Raw genomic sequence first — 15,264 nt, forward strand, 5'->3', positions numbered from 1 at the left:
AGCTCATGAACCTTCAATTGGAAAGCATATATAGACAGAGGACGACACAAGAGTTACACATTCTGACAACAGACTCTCTCATTTTTAAAATTTTTTTCCGTCTTTATTCCCACATTTCTTTTTCCTTTTTATATCACAATGACATTGTAATGTGTTTTTTTTTTTTTTGGTCAGATCACTAGTAAAAGTGTAACTGGGAATTCTATCCAGTCTCTTTCAACAGTAATGTGTACATTTGTACTTTTGAAAGAATGTATGGCACACATAAGAAGCACAGCCTTCTGCATTTCAGTACAGTGACTGTCATCCAAACAGTTGCCATAGTTTACATCAGGTAACACTAACAGAGTGCTCTGGTATATTGACAACATGACTAAGTGTTTTTGATCTTGTTTGTGAACAATGACACGAGGAGTTTTCATTCTGATGGCACTGATATGTTCATTGACATAAATACTCAAAATCTTTAGTTCATCTCTCAAAAGTAAGTAAGTTACAGGCTTTTGCAGGAAATCCATTGCGTGGTGCTGTTTGTATGAGCTGTTTTGAGAAATGCACGTACTTCTTCGCAAATATTACAGTAAGGATGATTCGAGAAATGCGCCAAAGCGACTGAGAAAAACTGTATTGAGGATATGGTTGATCTCCCAATATTCAGCTGCACCCGTCAGCCATCGTAAGGCCGTGATTGACAGCATGGTCCACAGCGGCCCTTCTTTCGTCTGATATGCGCCTCTGTTCTTGGCCTCTTCTGCCTCTTCCTCTGTTTTGCCTCTGTATCCTTCCACCACGCATCCTTACTCCTCTTCTTCATCTCGGCTGTTGATCCTGATCGTTTTCTGGATGTTCATCCACTGTCAGAATGTGTAACTCTTGTGTCGTCCTCTGTCTATATATGCTTTCCAATTGAAGGTTCATGAGCTGCACCTTTGAGTTATTTCAGAGAAGTGGTTTATCATCGGTTGATCTGTATTCTCTTCATTAGTGAGAGTCAAGATTCACTTCAACAATTCATGCCAAATTTACAAAAAGTCTAAAAGAAATGCGTAGAACATATGCTTGAGTTTATGACAACTAGATCAACCATTCTGCATGTAATGACTTACACGATGAACTAATGACGATGTTTTGAGGGTAAGACTATAGCACAGAGAACTATATAATACATGTTGAGCAACATGATATTAGCAACTGATAATGTAGGAAACCGCAGACACATGTACATAATCAGTTGCATGAATGTACCAAAGCAATCACAACTTGTTCAAAAGAATGAGAAACTTTTTATGACGTGCACAAGTGACTCGATGATGTGGAGGATGAACAAGTAGTTTTGAGCAGTTCGTTTCTGATCTGAGAAATGCACCAAAGCCTGAGAAAAACTGTACGTTTTGAACAATGGATGCAAACAATTGATTTATTTTCTTTCGAACTGTGTAATACTGTATTCACCACAAATGCTTGCAGTAAAAAATAAAAAAAAGTTTGGTTTTAATCTTGCTTTCATGTTTACTGTGAATTTTTCAGCATCTCTCTGCAAATTACTTTCAGTCTTGTACAGAATTGTACAGGAGCTCATGAAAGAAGAGCTGTAGGTTTTGAATAACTGTGGGTGTATATGATATATCCAAAAATATCATATTATGGCAAAGGTGTTTGCAACATGTTTGCTTTTGAGATGTGTTTGTGATATTTTGAATGCAGTGCTTCATTTTGCAAGAAATGCGAGGCATTTCGCGTGCAATTCTTGGATTTGTGTGTAAAGTTTTGAAAATGTGTGCAAGCAGCTGAAAAAACCTGTAAATATGAATGTAGGAACATGAGCGCGCTTGTGCAGTTCTGCACTTGGCCGCCAGGAGGCATCGGGCAGGAAGTGAGGGGTGACTCCGCAGACAACAACATCCGGTTTGAGGATGTTTGGATTTTAGGACGTTTTCTCGCGTGAGCTGAGAAAGATGAGCAGCAGATGACAGTCTGATACCCGAGTGTGAGCGAAGCTCTTTAATCATTCCTCAGATCTTCATCACCGGTGGATTACACGAACACAAGTGTGCTAAGAGTAACGTTACTGTAGTATTACCATGGTTTAAGGAGCCGCGGTAATGTCGTGGTAGTGGTTTTAGGTAACGTTACCATGTAAATACCATTGTAAACATGCAATACAGTACTACTGCGCGGGGAAAAAAACATTAATAATATGCATGTAATAATAATAGTTCATTGGTTTATTAAACTTTGAAAACCCGGTTTGCTGGAGAGCATTTTTATGTAGTAAAGGTTGTTTCATGAACTCAGTCCAGGAATATTTGTGCATGTTTAGTTTCAAACCGGATTTCAGGTTGTGAATTTGAGTGTCTGATGAAGTTTTTTGTGTGTGTGTGTGTGTGTGTGTGTGTGTTCTGCTTCAGTTCTTCTTCAGTTCTTCTTCAGTTCTGCTTTGGTTCTCAGTGAAGTCATGATGGCAAATCCAGTCAGTGTTCAAACCCTGAGTAAGACATGGGAGCTGAGTTTGTACGAACTCCACCGAACGCCACAGGTACACACACACTATAACACACGTACAGAGACACACACACACACACACACTATAACACACGTACAGAGACACACACACACACTATAACACACACTATAACACACGTACAGAGAGACACACACACACACACACACACTATAACACACGTACAGAGACACACACACACACACACACTATAACACACGTACAGAGACACACACACACACACACACACTATAACACACAGAGACACACACACACACACACACACACAATAACACAAGTACAGAGACACACACTATAACACACTTACAGAGACACACACACACTATAACACACGTGCAGAGACACACACACACACACACACTATAACACACGTAGAGACACACACACACACACAATATACACACACACACACAGACACACACACACACACACACACACACACACACTATAACACAAGTACAGAGACACACACACACACTATAACACACGTGCAGAGACACACACACACACACTATAACACACACTATAACACACGTGCAGAGACACACACACACACACACAGAGAGACACACACACACACACACACACACACACACTATAACACACGTGCAGAGACACACACACTATAACACACGTTACAGAGACACACACACTATAACACCGTGCAGAGACACACACACACACACACTATAACACGTGCAGAGAGACACACACACACACACACACACACACACACACACACACTATAACACACGTACAGAGAGACACACACACACACTATAACACACGTGCAGAGACACACACACTATAACACACGTATAGAGACACACACACACACACACACACACACAATAACACAAGTACAGAGACACACACACACTATAACACACTTACAGAGACACACACACACTATAACACACGTGCAGAGACACACACACACACACACACTATAACACACGTGCGGAGACACACACACACACACACTATAACACACGTACAGAGACACACACACACACACACACACACACACACACACACACACACACTATAACACAAGTACAGAGACACACACACACACACTATAACACACGTGCAGAGACACACACACACACTATAACACACGTTACAGAGACACACACACTATAACACACGTGCAGAGACACACACACACTATAACACGTGCAGAGACACACACACACACACACACACACACACACACACAATAACACCGTGCAGAGACACACACACACTATAACACACGTACGCACACACACAGACACACACAAAGACACAGACACACACACACACACACACAAAGACACAGACACACACACACACACAAAGACACAGACACACACAATATAACACGTACACACACACACACAGAGACACAAACACACAATATAACACACACACACACACACATACAGAGACACAGACACAGACACACAATATAACACACACACACACATACAGAGACACAGACACACACACAATATAACACGTACACACACACACACACACAGACACACACACACACAGAGACACAGACACACACACACACAATATAACACGTACACACACACAGAGACACAGACACACAATATAACACACACATACAGAGACAGACACACAATATAACACACACACACACACACACACACACACACACACACAATATAACACACACACACTCACAACACAGCTTGTCAATTCTAAGAGGAAAAAAAGCCAGAAGTGTTGGATATAAACTCATGATTCTGAGCCGAGGGGAAAAGAGAGAATGACCAGCTGATTTTTTTCTTATCACAATTGTGAGATATAATCTCGGAATTACAAGAATAAAGCCATAATTTTGTAATATAATCTCAAAATGACCTTTTTTGTTCTTTTATTCCATGGCTTCCATAGACTGCAACGTTAAGACTTATTTTCTACCACCAGACAGGCTCCGCCCACAAAATAACACCCCGTGGCTGTTTGCAAACACTGAATTGGTGTGTTAGAGCTGTGTGTAGATCAGCTCCTGAAGCGTGTGGTTACGTGCGCTCTTGTTTCAGGAGGCCATCATGGACAGCACGGAGATCGCCGTGTCTCCCAGAAGCCTCCACAGCGAGCTGATGTGTCCCATCTGTCTGGACATGCTGAAGAACACCATGACCACCAAAGAGTGTCTGCATCGCTTCTGCTCCGAGTGCATCGTCACCGCGCTGCGCTCCGGGTGAGGCTCAGGTCCAGTGCTTCAGTCCTGTAGTCTCCAGACCTCTCTCGCTCAGCGCCGCCCTTCTCTCTCTCTCTGCAGGAATAAAGAGTGCCCCACCTGCAGGAAGAAGCTGGTGTCCAAGCGCTCTCTGCGCGCCGACCCTAACTTCGACGCCCTGATCTCTAAGATGTACCCGAGCCGCGACGAGTACGAGGCGCATCAGGACAAGGTTCTGGAGCAGCTGAGCCGCCTGCACAACAAAGAGGCTCTGAGCAGCAGCATCGAGCAGGGGCTGCGCATGCAGGCCAGACACAGGTCAAACCCGGCCCTCGGCCTCGTCTGCTTGTGCTGAAGGGGCTTATAGCTTCCCTGCAAAAACATGATTTTCTTCCTTAGTGTTTTCGTCTTGTTTTCTAGTATAAATATCTAGAAATTCTTGAATCAGGATGCATTTACTTGACAAGTAAAATGACTTAAGATATATGTCTCGTTTTCTGAAAAAAATATCCAAATTTTGTTAGTTTTTGCTTAAAACAAGTAAAAATGTCTGCCAATTGGGTAACAACAATCATCTTGTTTAGCCTTTGAATTAAGATTATTTTTCTTACACCATTGGCATATATTTTTACAAACACTAACAAAATTTGGATAATTTTTTCAGAAAACAAGATAAAATATCGTGAGTCATTTTACTTGTCAAGTTAATGCCTCCTGATTCAAGAATTTCTAGATATTTATACTAGAAAACAAGACAAAGATTCTCTAAGATGCACTTCAGGGTTTTGTACACTTCCGTAATGTACTTAAAGTGCTCTATTTTTGCGCACTAATTTTGGACTTAATATACTAAAAATGATTCTTTAGTACTTAAAATATACTTAAGATCATCTAAGTGTATTTTGAGACACCATGAATATGAACTAAAATGCACTTTTAACACACTATCTCTGTATTTAGAAATGTACTTAGTCACCACTTGTAGTACACTTAAGTATGAAAGATGGGTTCAAGTGTGCTAAAAGTGCTGACTAAATACATTTTTTTAATACAGAGAAATGTTAAAAGTGCATTTTAGTTCATATTCATGGTGTCTCAAAATAGCACAGTTGAGTACACTTAGATGATCTTAAGTTTATCTTAAGAAGTACTAAAAAAATCATTTTTAGTATATTATTAAGTACAAAAATAGTGCGCAAAAATAGAGCACTTTAAGTACATTATGGAAGTGTACTTTTTTAACCTGGGTTGACCTTCTTTCTGCACCTTGCTGTACAATAACAGTTTTTTCTGATCGCTAGGACACATTTCTCAATACTTGGGTCACTTTTCCAAAACTCTTCACACAGCGAGTCTCTGTGGGCTAAACTGTAAATCATTTATGACTGCTTTGGCACAAAATGCATTTATTGACGGCATCTGTCAAATTGCATGAATTCTTTTCTCACTTCAACACAAACACCGCCAAAACCTGATGTACTATACAAGCCGATTTGCACATGCTTACATTCTGTTTTCAAAACTGTTAAACTTGAGTTCAGAACCTAGCACAGTACAGAAATGAATAAGACAGAAATGTGCAACACTTCTACAGCAAGATCATACAGAAAAATGCCCTGAATGTAAAAAATCAAATGCTATCAAAGCAGTTGCATGTAGCTGAACATCTTCACAAGTTTCACTTTCGTTACCATCTATACAAAAGGGGAAACCTTAGGAATAATTTTGTGCTGTAATGTAAATATGAAGCATGTAAGATATACCACAGTGAATTATAAACAGCAGAGTGTCATTCTTGTTTTGTGAAGAAATTTTACAGTAGACAACATTGTATAATGCTCCCTGTTGTTAGTGTTTTTAGGTGGTTGTGTTATGAGCGATAAAGTGTTTGTTTGCTAGTGTTATGAAAGAATGACATTATTTGAGGCGTTAATGAAGTGTTTTGAATGTGAAATGAACTGCTGTGTCAAGCTGAAAGATGGTTAGGAGAACTGAGAAGAGTGACTTTAGTATTGAGAAATGTGTCCTTTAAGTGACTGTAAAACTAAGACATGTATGTATCTCTCTTTTCAGAAGTGAAGTAGGTAAGGGTTAGTGCTTCTGAAGTGTTTTTCTCTGTGGTCTGTGTCTCAGAGCTCAGCGTGTGCGTAAGCTGCATGCGGAGGGCGAGAACGCCACGCTCAGTGGCGGCGAGGACGACGTCTCGCACGACTCCGGCTGCGCCGCGGAGCCCGGCCCCAGCCGCGGCAGAAGAGCATCTGACGACTCCGGAGCCGAGGCTCCTGCTCCGCAGCGCTCAGAGATCGAGCTCATATTCTGCCCACACCCCCTGCTGGTCAGCAGCCAGCAGTACAGCCAGACACGGTACAGCAGGCTTTCTTAAAGGGGGCTTGACTGCTTTTTTCCTAGGCTTGATTGTGTTTATGGGGTATTTCTTCATGCTTCAACTTATTTTTTTATAAATTGATCCTTTATTCTACGCCGCTGTCTCCATTGTCATTTGGACAATATCTCCATTTGCATTGAACTTTCAGCGTCGTAACTTTGCAGATATTGTTTATGCTCAAACAGCAACATTACACACTAACTAATGTTAAAGAAGTGAAATCACAATCAACCACCGCTTTAAACAGTCTTAAATCAGAGCAGAAATTCTCAAATATATTGATAGCCAAGGCATTAAATGTTGCGTGCACTGCAAAACCTGAATATTTTCCTCAATATTTTTGTTTTCTAATTCAAATATCTAAACATCCTTAAATCAAGACACGTTTAATTGAGATGCAAAATGACGTTTCTGAAACTGAGCAAAATTGAATTGAAACAAGAACAAATATCTGCCAGTAGGGAATGAAAACTTTTTTTTTTTTTTTGGCAGGTATGTGTTCTTGTTTTAATCATAAACACTTTGATGAATTTTTTTTATAAAACAAGACTTATAATTTGATCTCATTTTGCTTCTCCAATAGGGATGCAACGATAACCGCGAGCCGATTGAAAATCAATTCAAATGTGTGAAGATTCAAATCGGTTGAGATGCTAAACAAATCACGATACAATTGGAGGAGGAGTATTTATGAATCTATCTCTGAGGGGAACTTACTGTCTTTAGAAAAGTTTACGTTGTATTTTCTTTTCATCTTGCCTCATTAAATTACATATTAATGTAATGTTCATAAGCGCAGCTCTGTGTTGTCTTCAATCTCATTTTGTTAAAAAAATCGTGAGAAAATCGAATCATGGAATCAAAATCATGAATCGAATCGATTCGTGAGTTGAGTGAATCGCTACGTCCCTATTCTCCAGTAAATGTATCTTGATTTAAGAATCTTTAGACTTGTTCCACTGGAAAACAAGACAAATTACTGAGGTACAGTGAGGTCATTTCCACATTCTGGTGGTTGGAAGCAGAGCTATTCAAGCCTTAAGCTATTTTGTTTTTCTTATTTAATTTTTTTCTTTTGTCAAATAAATTCTGAAGTACTGGCAATCTGTTGGAAGTTGTATTTTTACTTGGAACTTGGATGTTTAGCTAACACAAGACATTAGAGACCATATTGACATTGTTTTCTATTCGATTTATTCCTTAAACTTTCTTTACTTAGTCTTAAGTTACATTCACAAACCTTCTTCAGTGCTGTAGGATGATTTTAAAATATGCCTTTACAGGATAAATTGACAAAGCATAGTAATGCTGAAACACAAAGTTCTTGCATGAAACTCTCGATGGGGCAGTCCGATAGATCTAACTCAGTATGACATATTTATGACATCATTATCACACGTCACCGCTGATTGGTTCCCATCGGTAGCCAATGAGCTCGCTGCTCAACATTCAAATACTTGGCTAATGCTTGTGGTAGCAGTTGCAGCGCACTGCAGAAACCCTCCACCTTCCCCAGCTCCACCTGTATAGATCTGCTCTGGGGTGATCGTCTATGCTATGGGGGTTATTCATGTTATATTTGCAGCAGCAGTATTTCTTACATGCTCACAGCAGCATGTTGTGGATGTATTGGCAGTAGCAAGTCTCTGTGATTAGCAGCATAGCAGATCTATTCCGCCAAGACCAAATGCATTAACACTGTCATGTACATTTCCATGCCGATCCCTCCGAGAGTTGTCATGACAGATATATCACATTTGCCTACCCAGACTTCCACTTTAAGGCCAGGATGAGATCTTTCCTCCAAAACATGTCAGTACCTGATTTAACATGCATCAGTCGCTCCTCAAGCTTTACGGATGGGAATGTAATCGGGTACCTTTCTCCCTTCTGCTCACAGATATGTCAAAACCACAGCCAAAGCCACGGTGGACCACCTGTCAAAGTACCTGGCTCTGCGCGTGGCTCTGGAGGAGGGTTCGAGCGGCACGCCAGAGGGAGCTCTGCGGCACGTCAGCGAGAAGCAGTTCACCATCTACATCAGCACAGCGGCGGGACAGTTCACCGTGAGTCCGAGCACCGCTGCGGTCAGAGCAATCACAGGCTGCCTTGCCCTGTTTTCATCCTCTCTGTCTTTCAGACACTGAACGGCTCGCTGACACTGGAGCTGGTCAACCAGAAGTTCTGGAAGCTCTGCAAGCCTCTGGAGCTCTTCTACGCTCCTACAGACCAGAACCAGACGCCTCCGCTGCGACAGATGGAAGATGAGAGCCCAGGAAAATCAGCACTAGCCTAAAGACTCTTTCTGTCCGGCTCTACTGAAGTCAGCACAGGTTCAGTCAGTCCTCGTCACTGAACGAGTCGCTCCTGTGTACAGTAGCTCCTGCAGGAAAGCCCAGGCTGGCTTAAAGGGTTAGTTCACCCAAAAATGAAAATCCTGTCATTAATTACTCACCCTCATGTAGTTCCAAACCCGTAAGATCTTTGTTCATCTTCGGAAAACAAATTAAGATATTTTTGATATATTTCGAGAGCTCTCTGACCCTCCGTAGACAGCAATGCAACTGTAATGTTCCCAGGTCCAGAAACGTAGCAAGGACATCGGTAAAATAGTCAATGTGACTTCAGGGGTTCAATCGTAATTTTACAAAGCTACGAGAATACTTTTTGTGTGCAAAGAAAACAAAAACAACGACTTCATTCAACAGTTCTTCTCCCCTGAGTTACTGTCTTCCGCTGTTTTGGAGAGTATCACAACGCATACGCATGCTTTACCCTAAGCGTAAACAACGCTGATTACGTTCTGGTTTACTCTCCAAAAAGAAGACGGTAACTCGAGGAGAAGAATTGTTGAATAAATTGTTATTTTTGTTTTCTTTGCGCACAAAGTATTCTCGGAGCTTCGTAAAATTACGGTCGAACCCCTGATGTCACATTGACTATTTCACCGATGTCCTTGCTACGTTTCTGTGCCTGGGAACATTACAGTTGTATTGCTGTCTATGGAGGGTCAGAGAGCTCTCGGATTCCATCAAAAATATCTTTATTTGTGTTCCGAAGATGAACGAAGGTCTTATGGGTTTGGAACGACTTGAGGGTGAGTAATTAATGACAGAATTTTTGTTTTTGGGTGAACTATCCCTTTAACCGCACATTTGTGTCAAATAAGGGCCAGTCCCAGTTCCCACACTTGAGAGCACAAGACGGTCCAGGCTCTGAATAATGCCTTGACACACACTACACCCACACTCTCACTAATACTGCACTGGAGTGGTATCCCATCATGCATCATGTTCAGGAATTTGCGTACCCTGAAATCATTGAGAGAAACTTTCCAGTCTATGTTTAATTAATTGGGTATTATAATTTGGTAGTAAAATGTAACGTATTGCATATTTCATTGGTACAAAGATTTTGTAAAACAATTGCAACGGCTTTTCATTAGTTAAATAGCACCACTGTTCATTTTCCTTGTCTGTCATACATGGACTACTGAACAGACATTTCTCAGTTGATTTTAAAGAGTAAAGTGTTGAAAATCTAAATGTGTAAATAAATCTGTATGTGTCCCATCAGGTCGTAGAAGTTCTTCACACACCTTCATGTAAACAGGGAGGTGTTCTGTATGCACCTGTGGGCTTTGGGACAGGCCCTAAATTCTGCAAGTCCTCTGCAGCTGTTATCAGCTATTATATTAGCTGTTATAATCTCAGTTTATACTAGTGAAATACCATATGTGCACAGATTTAAGAGAGGAGGAGTGAAGAAAACTCCCCTCTGGCCAGAGTCTGTATGGAAACATCTACAGATTCTCAGCAGCAATCATGCTTTTGTGTTATTTTCTGTGCTTGTTCATTTATCATTTTATTTCATTTATTCATTCAGTGATCTATATCACCACCACTTGGCTTTTCTCCTGCCTCTTGGGTTGACAGAAGACGAGATGAGCTGCTGACAGCTAACCATGAACTACTGTTTAAATGGAAGTGACTGCAATAATCATGAGACTAATTAATTATTTTAATCTATTGATAAACCTAATATTAAGGTCTAGGGTTGGGCCAATAGACGATGCCTTCGTCCATCGCCGATGGCTGATAGACATCACGATGTTGAACAGGTTACCCTCCTCTGCAATCCGCCGCATCCCAATACCGTGTTCGGAAAGAAAATGACGTGTACTAGGGAACCCCTAAAGGGAATAAATACAAGATGGGAGGAAAAAATATTTTTCAATAGTCTACTTTCTCTCGCGGTTATATATCATTGGGTAATTATACTGTATATAAATTGCGGACATCAGGGAGCCGCTATTATGCCTGGCACTGAAACTGCTTTTGAATGCACGATCGCTTTTTAGTTTCACTTTCTAGATTCGCGATCGCACAAGCTCTGTTTATACTATGGAGCAGCAGTACTTACCATACATTTTACAAGATCAGACGTTTGTCAGTGGTGCTCAGGACCTACAAATCATTCTCATCATTGCAGACATCGTCCGATGACAATTTTGTAGACATCGCTCAACCCTATTAAGGTCATAACTTCTGTTAAGCCATTGCGGGGCCCTGGGCTAACGCAGCTTTGGGGGGCCCCCCTCTCCCTTCCGTTACACGCCAATCAAAATACTGTATAAAGACGTGCACAATATAAATAAAAAATGAACAAACACAATGCGCACGTCATAATCCCATAGGAGGCCAAAAAAATTGTAGCCTACATAAATTAATATTATAGAGTAATAATCTTACAAATCAGCAATAGCCCAGCAAATAAAATTAAATATCACTCACCACTAAAAGGGCTTCTTCCTGCTCTTCTTATAATGTGCTAGAAGTTATAGACATTTTAAAAATTTAAAATTTTGTTTCTCTATTTAACTAACATTACGATAGTGAAAGATATCTTCCCTCTATTTGTATTTATTAAGCACCGATAAACACAACAGCAGTTGATCATAGTGCTGTACAAATAAAATAAAAACCAGTAAAAAGTATCAGTAAACTCAAAAGATTATTTAACATACAAAGTTTAAAAAGCCAAGGTAAGAAAATAAGATTCCAAATTAGTTTTAAACTCATAGACAGAATTTGAAGCTTTCACATATAAAGGAAGGTTATTCCATCGCCTCGGTCCAACTATTGACAATAGTAAAGGGTAGATAGTATGTTTTCTAGCTGGATGTTGCGCTTAAGATCCATAATCACAACTTTGCATTCGACCAAACTGATTTTATGAAATCTCATCTCTCACTCGTAGCAAAGTAACGGTTGAAGGGGTGTGATTAAGCATATTCTACCCAAGCCTTCAAGACATCAGAGGAGTGTTATTCCAGAGTGGAAGCGAATGTTCAGATTTCGATTAAAGATTACCAAGACAAACAATTTTTTTTCAGCGGATTAACTTTCACTAATTAATTGTTCACATTAAGACTAGCAATGTGTGCTAACAAAATAAATATTGTAAATTTTGATTTCATGCAGACTTTAAAGCTTTCCTTGAGCGGCTATGTTCGCAGTTAAAACAATGATTTGGAAAAATAATAATTTGTTATTTGTATGGTCTAGGTAGTCATGCGTGTATGCCTGCAAATACAGGACAAACTGATGCCTTAAATATGGGACAATTCCATATTATACAGAACGGTTGGCAACCCTATATAAAATGCAAGAGAATTGACTCGGGGTGTTGGTGTTTGGGGCCCTAGGCTGCAGCCCATGTTGCCCATTAGGATAACGTACAGGTTTTTCCAAATACCCCAGGCTACTTCTGGTTAGAAATGACAGAGAAACAAAGTAACGGACACCTTCATGAGAATGTTTTTTTGTTTTTTAAGGTGGTCATATTCATGAATCTGAATTGTATGGAAGCTTGTTTCCACCACAAAATAAAAAAGAAACTTTTATCCAGTAGTGGAAACAAGCTTCCATAAAATTGAAATCAGAGGAACAGAAATGATCCAGAATTCAGGGGAATAACTGTTTGTACTTGTTAAAATTGTTAAAATTCGTAAACTTGTCATTTTCATTGTTACTTTCCCAATTAGTTTTTGTAAATATTCACCCACACCTTGAAAAACTGCCTTATTGCATCTTTTTCATTAATAAAGATGAACACATTTATACTGGACTGCAAGACTGTTGAACTGGACACATCTGGAGTCTTGAAGATCAGGCTTATGACTGATGATGCCCTTAACACTCTGGTGCCGTTCTGTCATTTTAGACTGAAAAAAAAAAAAAGTTTAGAAATTTTAGTCGCTATTTGACCCACCAAAAAAAATGTCATAAACAAGTCACACTTGCATTGTTTGCGGTAAAAAATACCACCATAGGAAATGAATGGGAAATAGGCAAAAATAGGAAAATACAGAGATGTTTTTGTTTATGATCTACAAATCATCCACAATGCAGAAAAAAGTGCTCAGCAATGAAGGGTTAACAAAATTTAGCTTGAAAACACTGCTCAGTAACTGCTCAATACACAGCACTGAATATACAGGTGCATCTCAATAAATTAGAATGTCGTGAAAAAGTTAATTTTTTCTTGTAACTTATTTCAAAAAGTGAAACTTTCATATATTTTAGATTCATTGCATGTAAAGTAAAACATTTCAAAAGTTTTTTAGTTTTAATTTTGAGGATTAGAGCTTACAGCTCATGAAAGTAAAAAATCAGTATCTCAAAATATTAGAATATTTACATTTGAGTTTGAATAAATGACCATCCCTACAGTATAAATTCTGGGTCTCTCTTGTTCTTTGAAACCACAATAATGGGGAAGACTGCTGACTTGGCAATGATCCAGAAGACGAACATTGACGCCCTCCACAAAGAGGGTAAGTCACAGAGGGTCATTACTGAAAGGTGTGGCTGTTTACAGAGTGCTGTATCAAAGCATATTAAATGCAAAGTTGACTGGAAGGAAGAATTTGGGTAGGAAAAGGTGCACAAGCAACAGGGATGACTGCAAGCTTAAGAATACAGTCAAGCAAAGCCGATTCAAACACTTGGGAGAGCTTCACAAGGAGAGAACTGAAGCTGGAGTCAGTGCATCAAGAGTCACCACGCTCAGACGTCTTCAGGAAAAGGGCTACCAAGCCACTTCTGAACCAGAGACAACGTCAGAAGCATCTTACCTGGGCTGTGGAGAAAAAGAACTGGACTGTTGCTCAGTGGTCCAAAGTCCTCTTTTCAGATGAAAGTAAATTTTGCATTTAATTTGGAAATCAAGGTCCCAGAGTCTGAAGGAAGAGTGGAGAGGCACAGAATCCATGTTGCTTGAAGTCCAGTGTGAAGTTTCCACAGTCAGTGATGATTTGGGCTGCCATGTCATCTGCTGGTGTTGGTCCATTATGTTTTCTGAAGTCCACAGTCAACGCAGCCATCTACCAGGAAATTTTAGAGCACTTCATGCTTCCTTCTGTTGACAAGCTTTATGGAGATGCTGATTTCATTTTCCAGCAGGACTTGGCACCTGCCCACACTGCCAAAGGTACCAAAAGCTGGTTCAATGACCATGGTGTTACTGTGCTTGACTGGCCAGCAAACTCGCCAGACCTGAACCCTATAGATAATCTATGGAGTATTGTCAAGAGGAAGATGAGAGACACCAGACCCAACAATGCAGATGAGCTGAAGGCCACTGTCAAAGCAAACCTGGGCTTCCATACCACCTCAGCAGTGCCACAAACTGATCACCTCCATGCCACGCCGCATTGCTGCAGTAATTCATGCAAAAGGTATGTATATGTAAAGAGTACATATACAGTAAATGAACATACTTTCCAGAAGGCCAACAATTCACTAAAAATGTTTTTTTATTTTTTTTATTGGACTTATGAAGTATTCTAATTTGTTGATATAGTGAATTGGTGCCACTGCCTCAATTGACGTGGATCACGTAAAAAGAGTGACTCCGATGCAGTTATATTTGTATATAAATTTATACTTTCACTGGAGCACCTAACCCACCCCTACCCTAAACCTACCCATCTGAACAATATAAAACACACACAGGCAAATATAAGTGCAGTCACGGGTATTTATTGCAAACTGTCCATAAACAAGCAGTATAAAACCATTACAAACAAGTTGTGTTTCCAAGTCTTCTGAAGCCATAAGAAGTCTTTATGCGAAGAAGAGAGTAGCATGACGC

General features: G+C 40.1%; 1 protein-coding gene across 3 annotated transcripts; it reads left to right on the forward strand.

Annotated features, from left to right (window-relative positions):
* The first annotated feature begins 1,847 nt into the window (after nucleotides 1-1,847).
* On the forward strand, nucleotides 1,848-9,570 carry LOC131525702 (E3 ubiquitin-protein ligase RING2-A-like). Of its 3 annotated transcripts, none has more exons than XM_058753608.1 (7): nucleotides 1,848-1,987; nucleotides 2,409-2,536; nucleotides 4,582-4,742; nucleotides 4,824-5,039; nucleotides 6,855-7,085; nucleotides 9,008-9,173; nucleotides 9,248-9,570. In XM_058753608.1, exons 2-7 carry the CDS (start codon nucleotides 2,456-2,458, stop codon nucleotides 9,401-9,403), a joined length of 1,011 nt encoding a protein of 336 aa, XP_058609591.1. In that variant the 5' UTR covers nucleotides 1,848-1,987; nucleotides 2,409-2,455; the 3' UTR covers nucleotides 9,404-9,570. The 3 variants fall into 3 exon arrangements, with proteins under 3 accessions (XP_058609591.1, XP_058609590.1, XP_058609592.1); XM_058753607.1 differs by having other exon boundaries at nucleotides 1,915-2,123; XM_058753609.1 differs by having other exon boundaries at nucleotides 1,915-2,048.
* Nucleotides 9,571-15,264: the final 5,694 nt, after the last annotated feature.

Source organism: Onychostoma macrolepis, chromosome 19 (assembly GCF_012432095.1).
Source record: "Onychostoma macrolepis isolate SWU-2019 chromosome 19, ASM1243209v1, whole genome shotgun sequence".
NCBI classification, from domain to species: domain Eukaryota; kingdom Metazoa; phylum Chordata; class Actinopteri; order Cypriniformes; family Cyprinidae; genus Onychostoma; species Onychostoma macrolepis.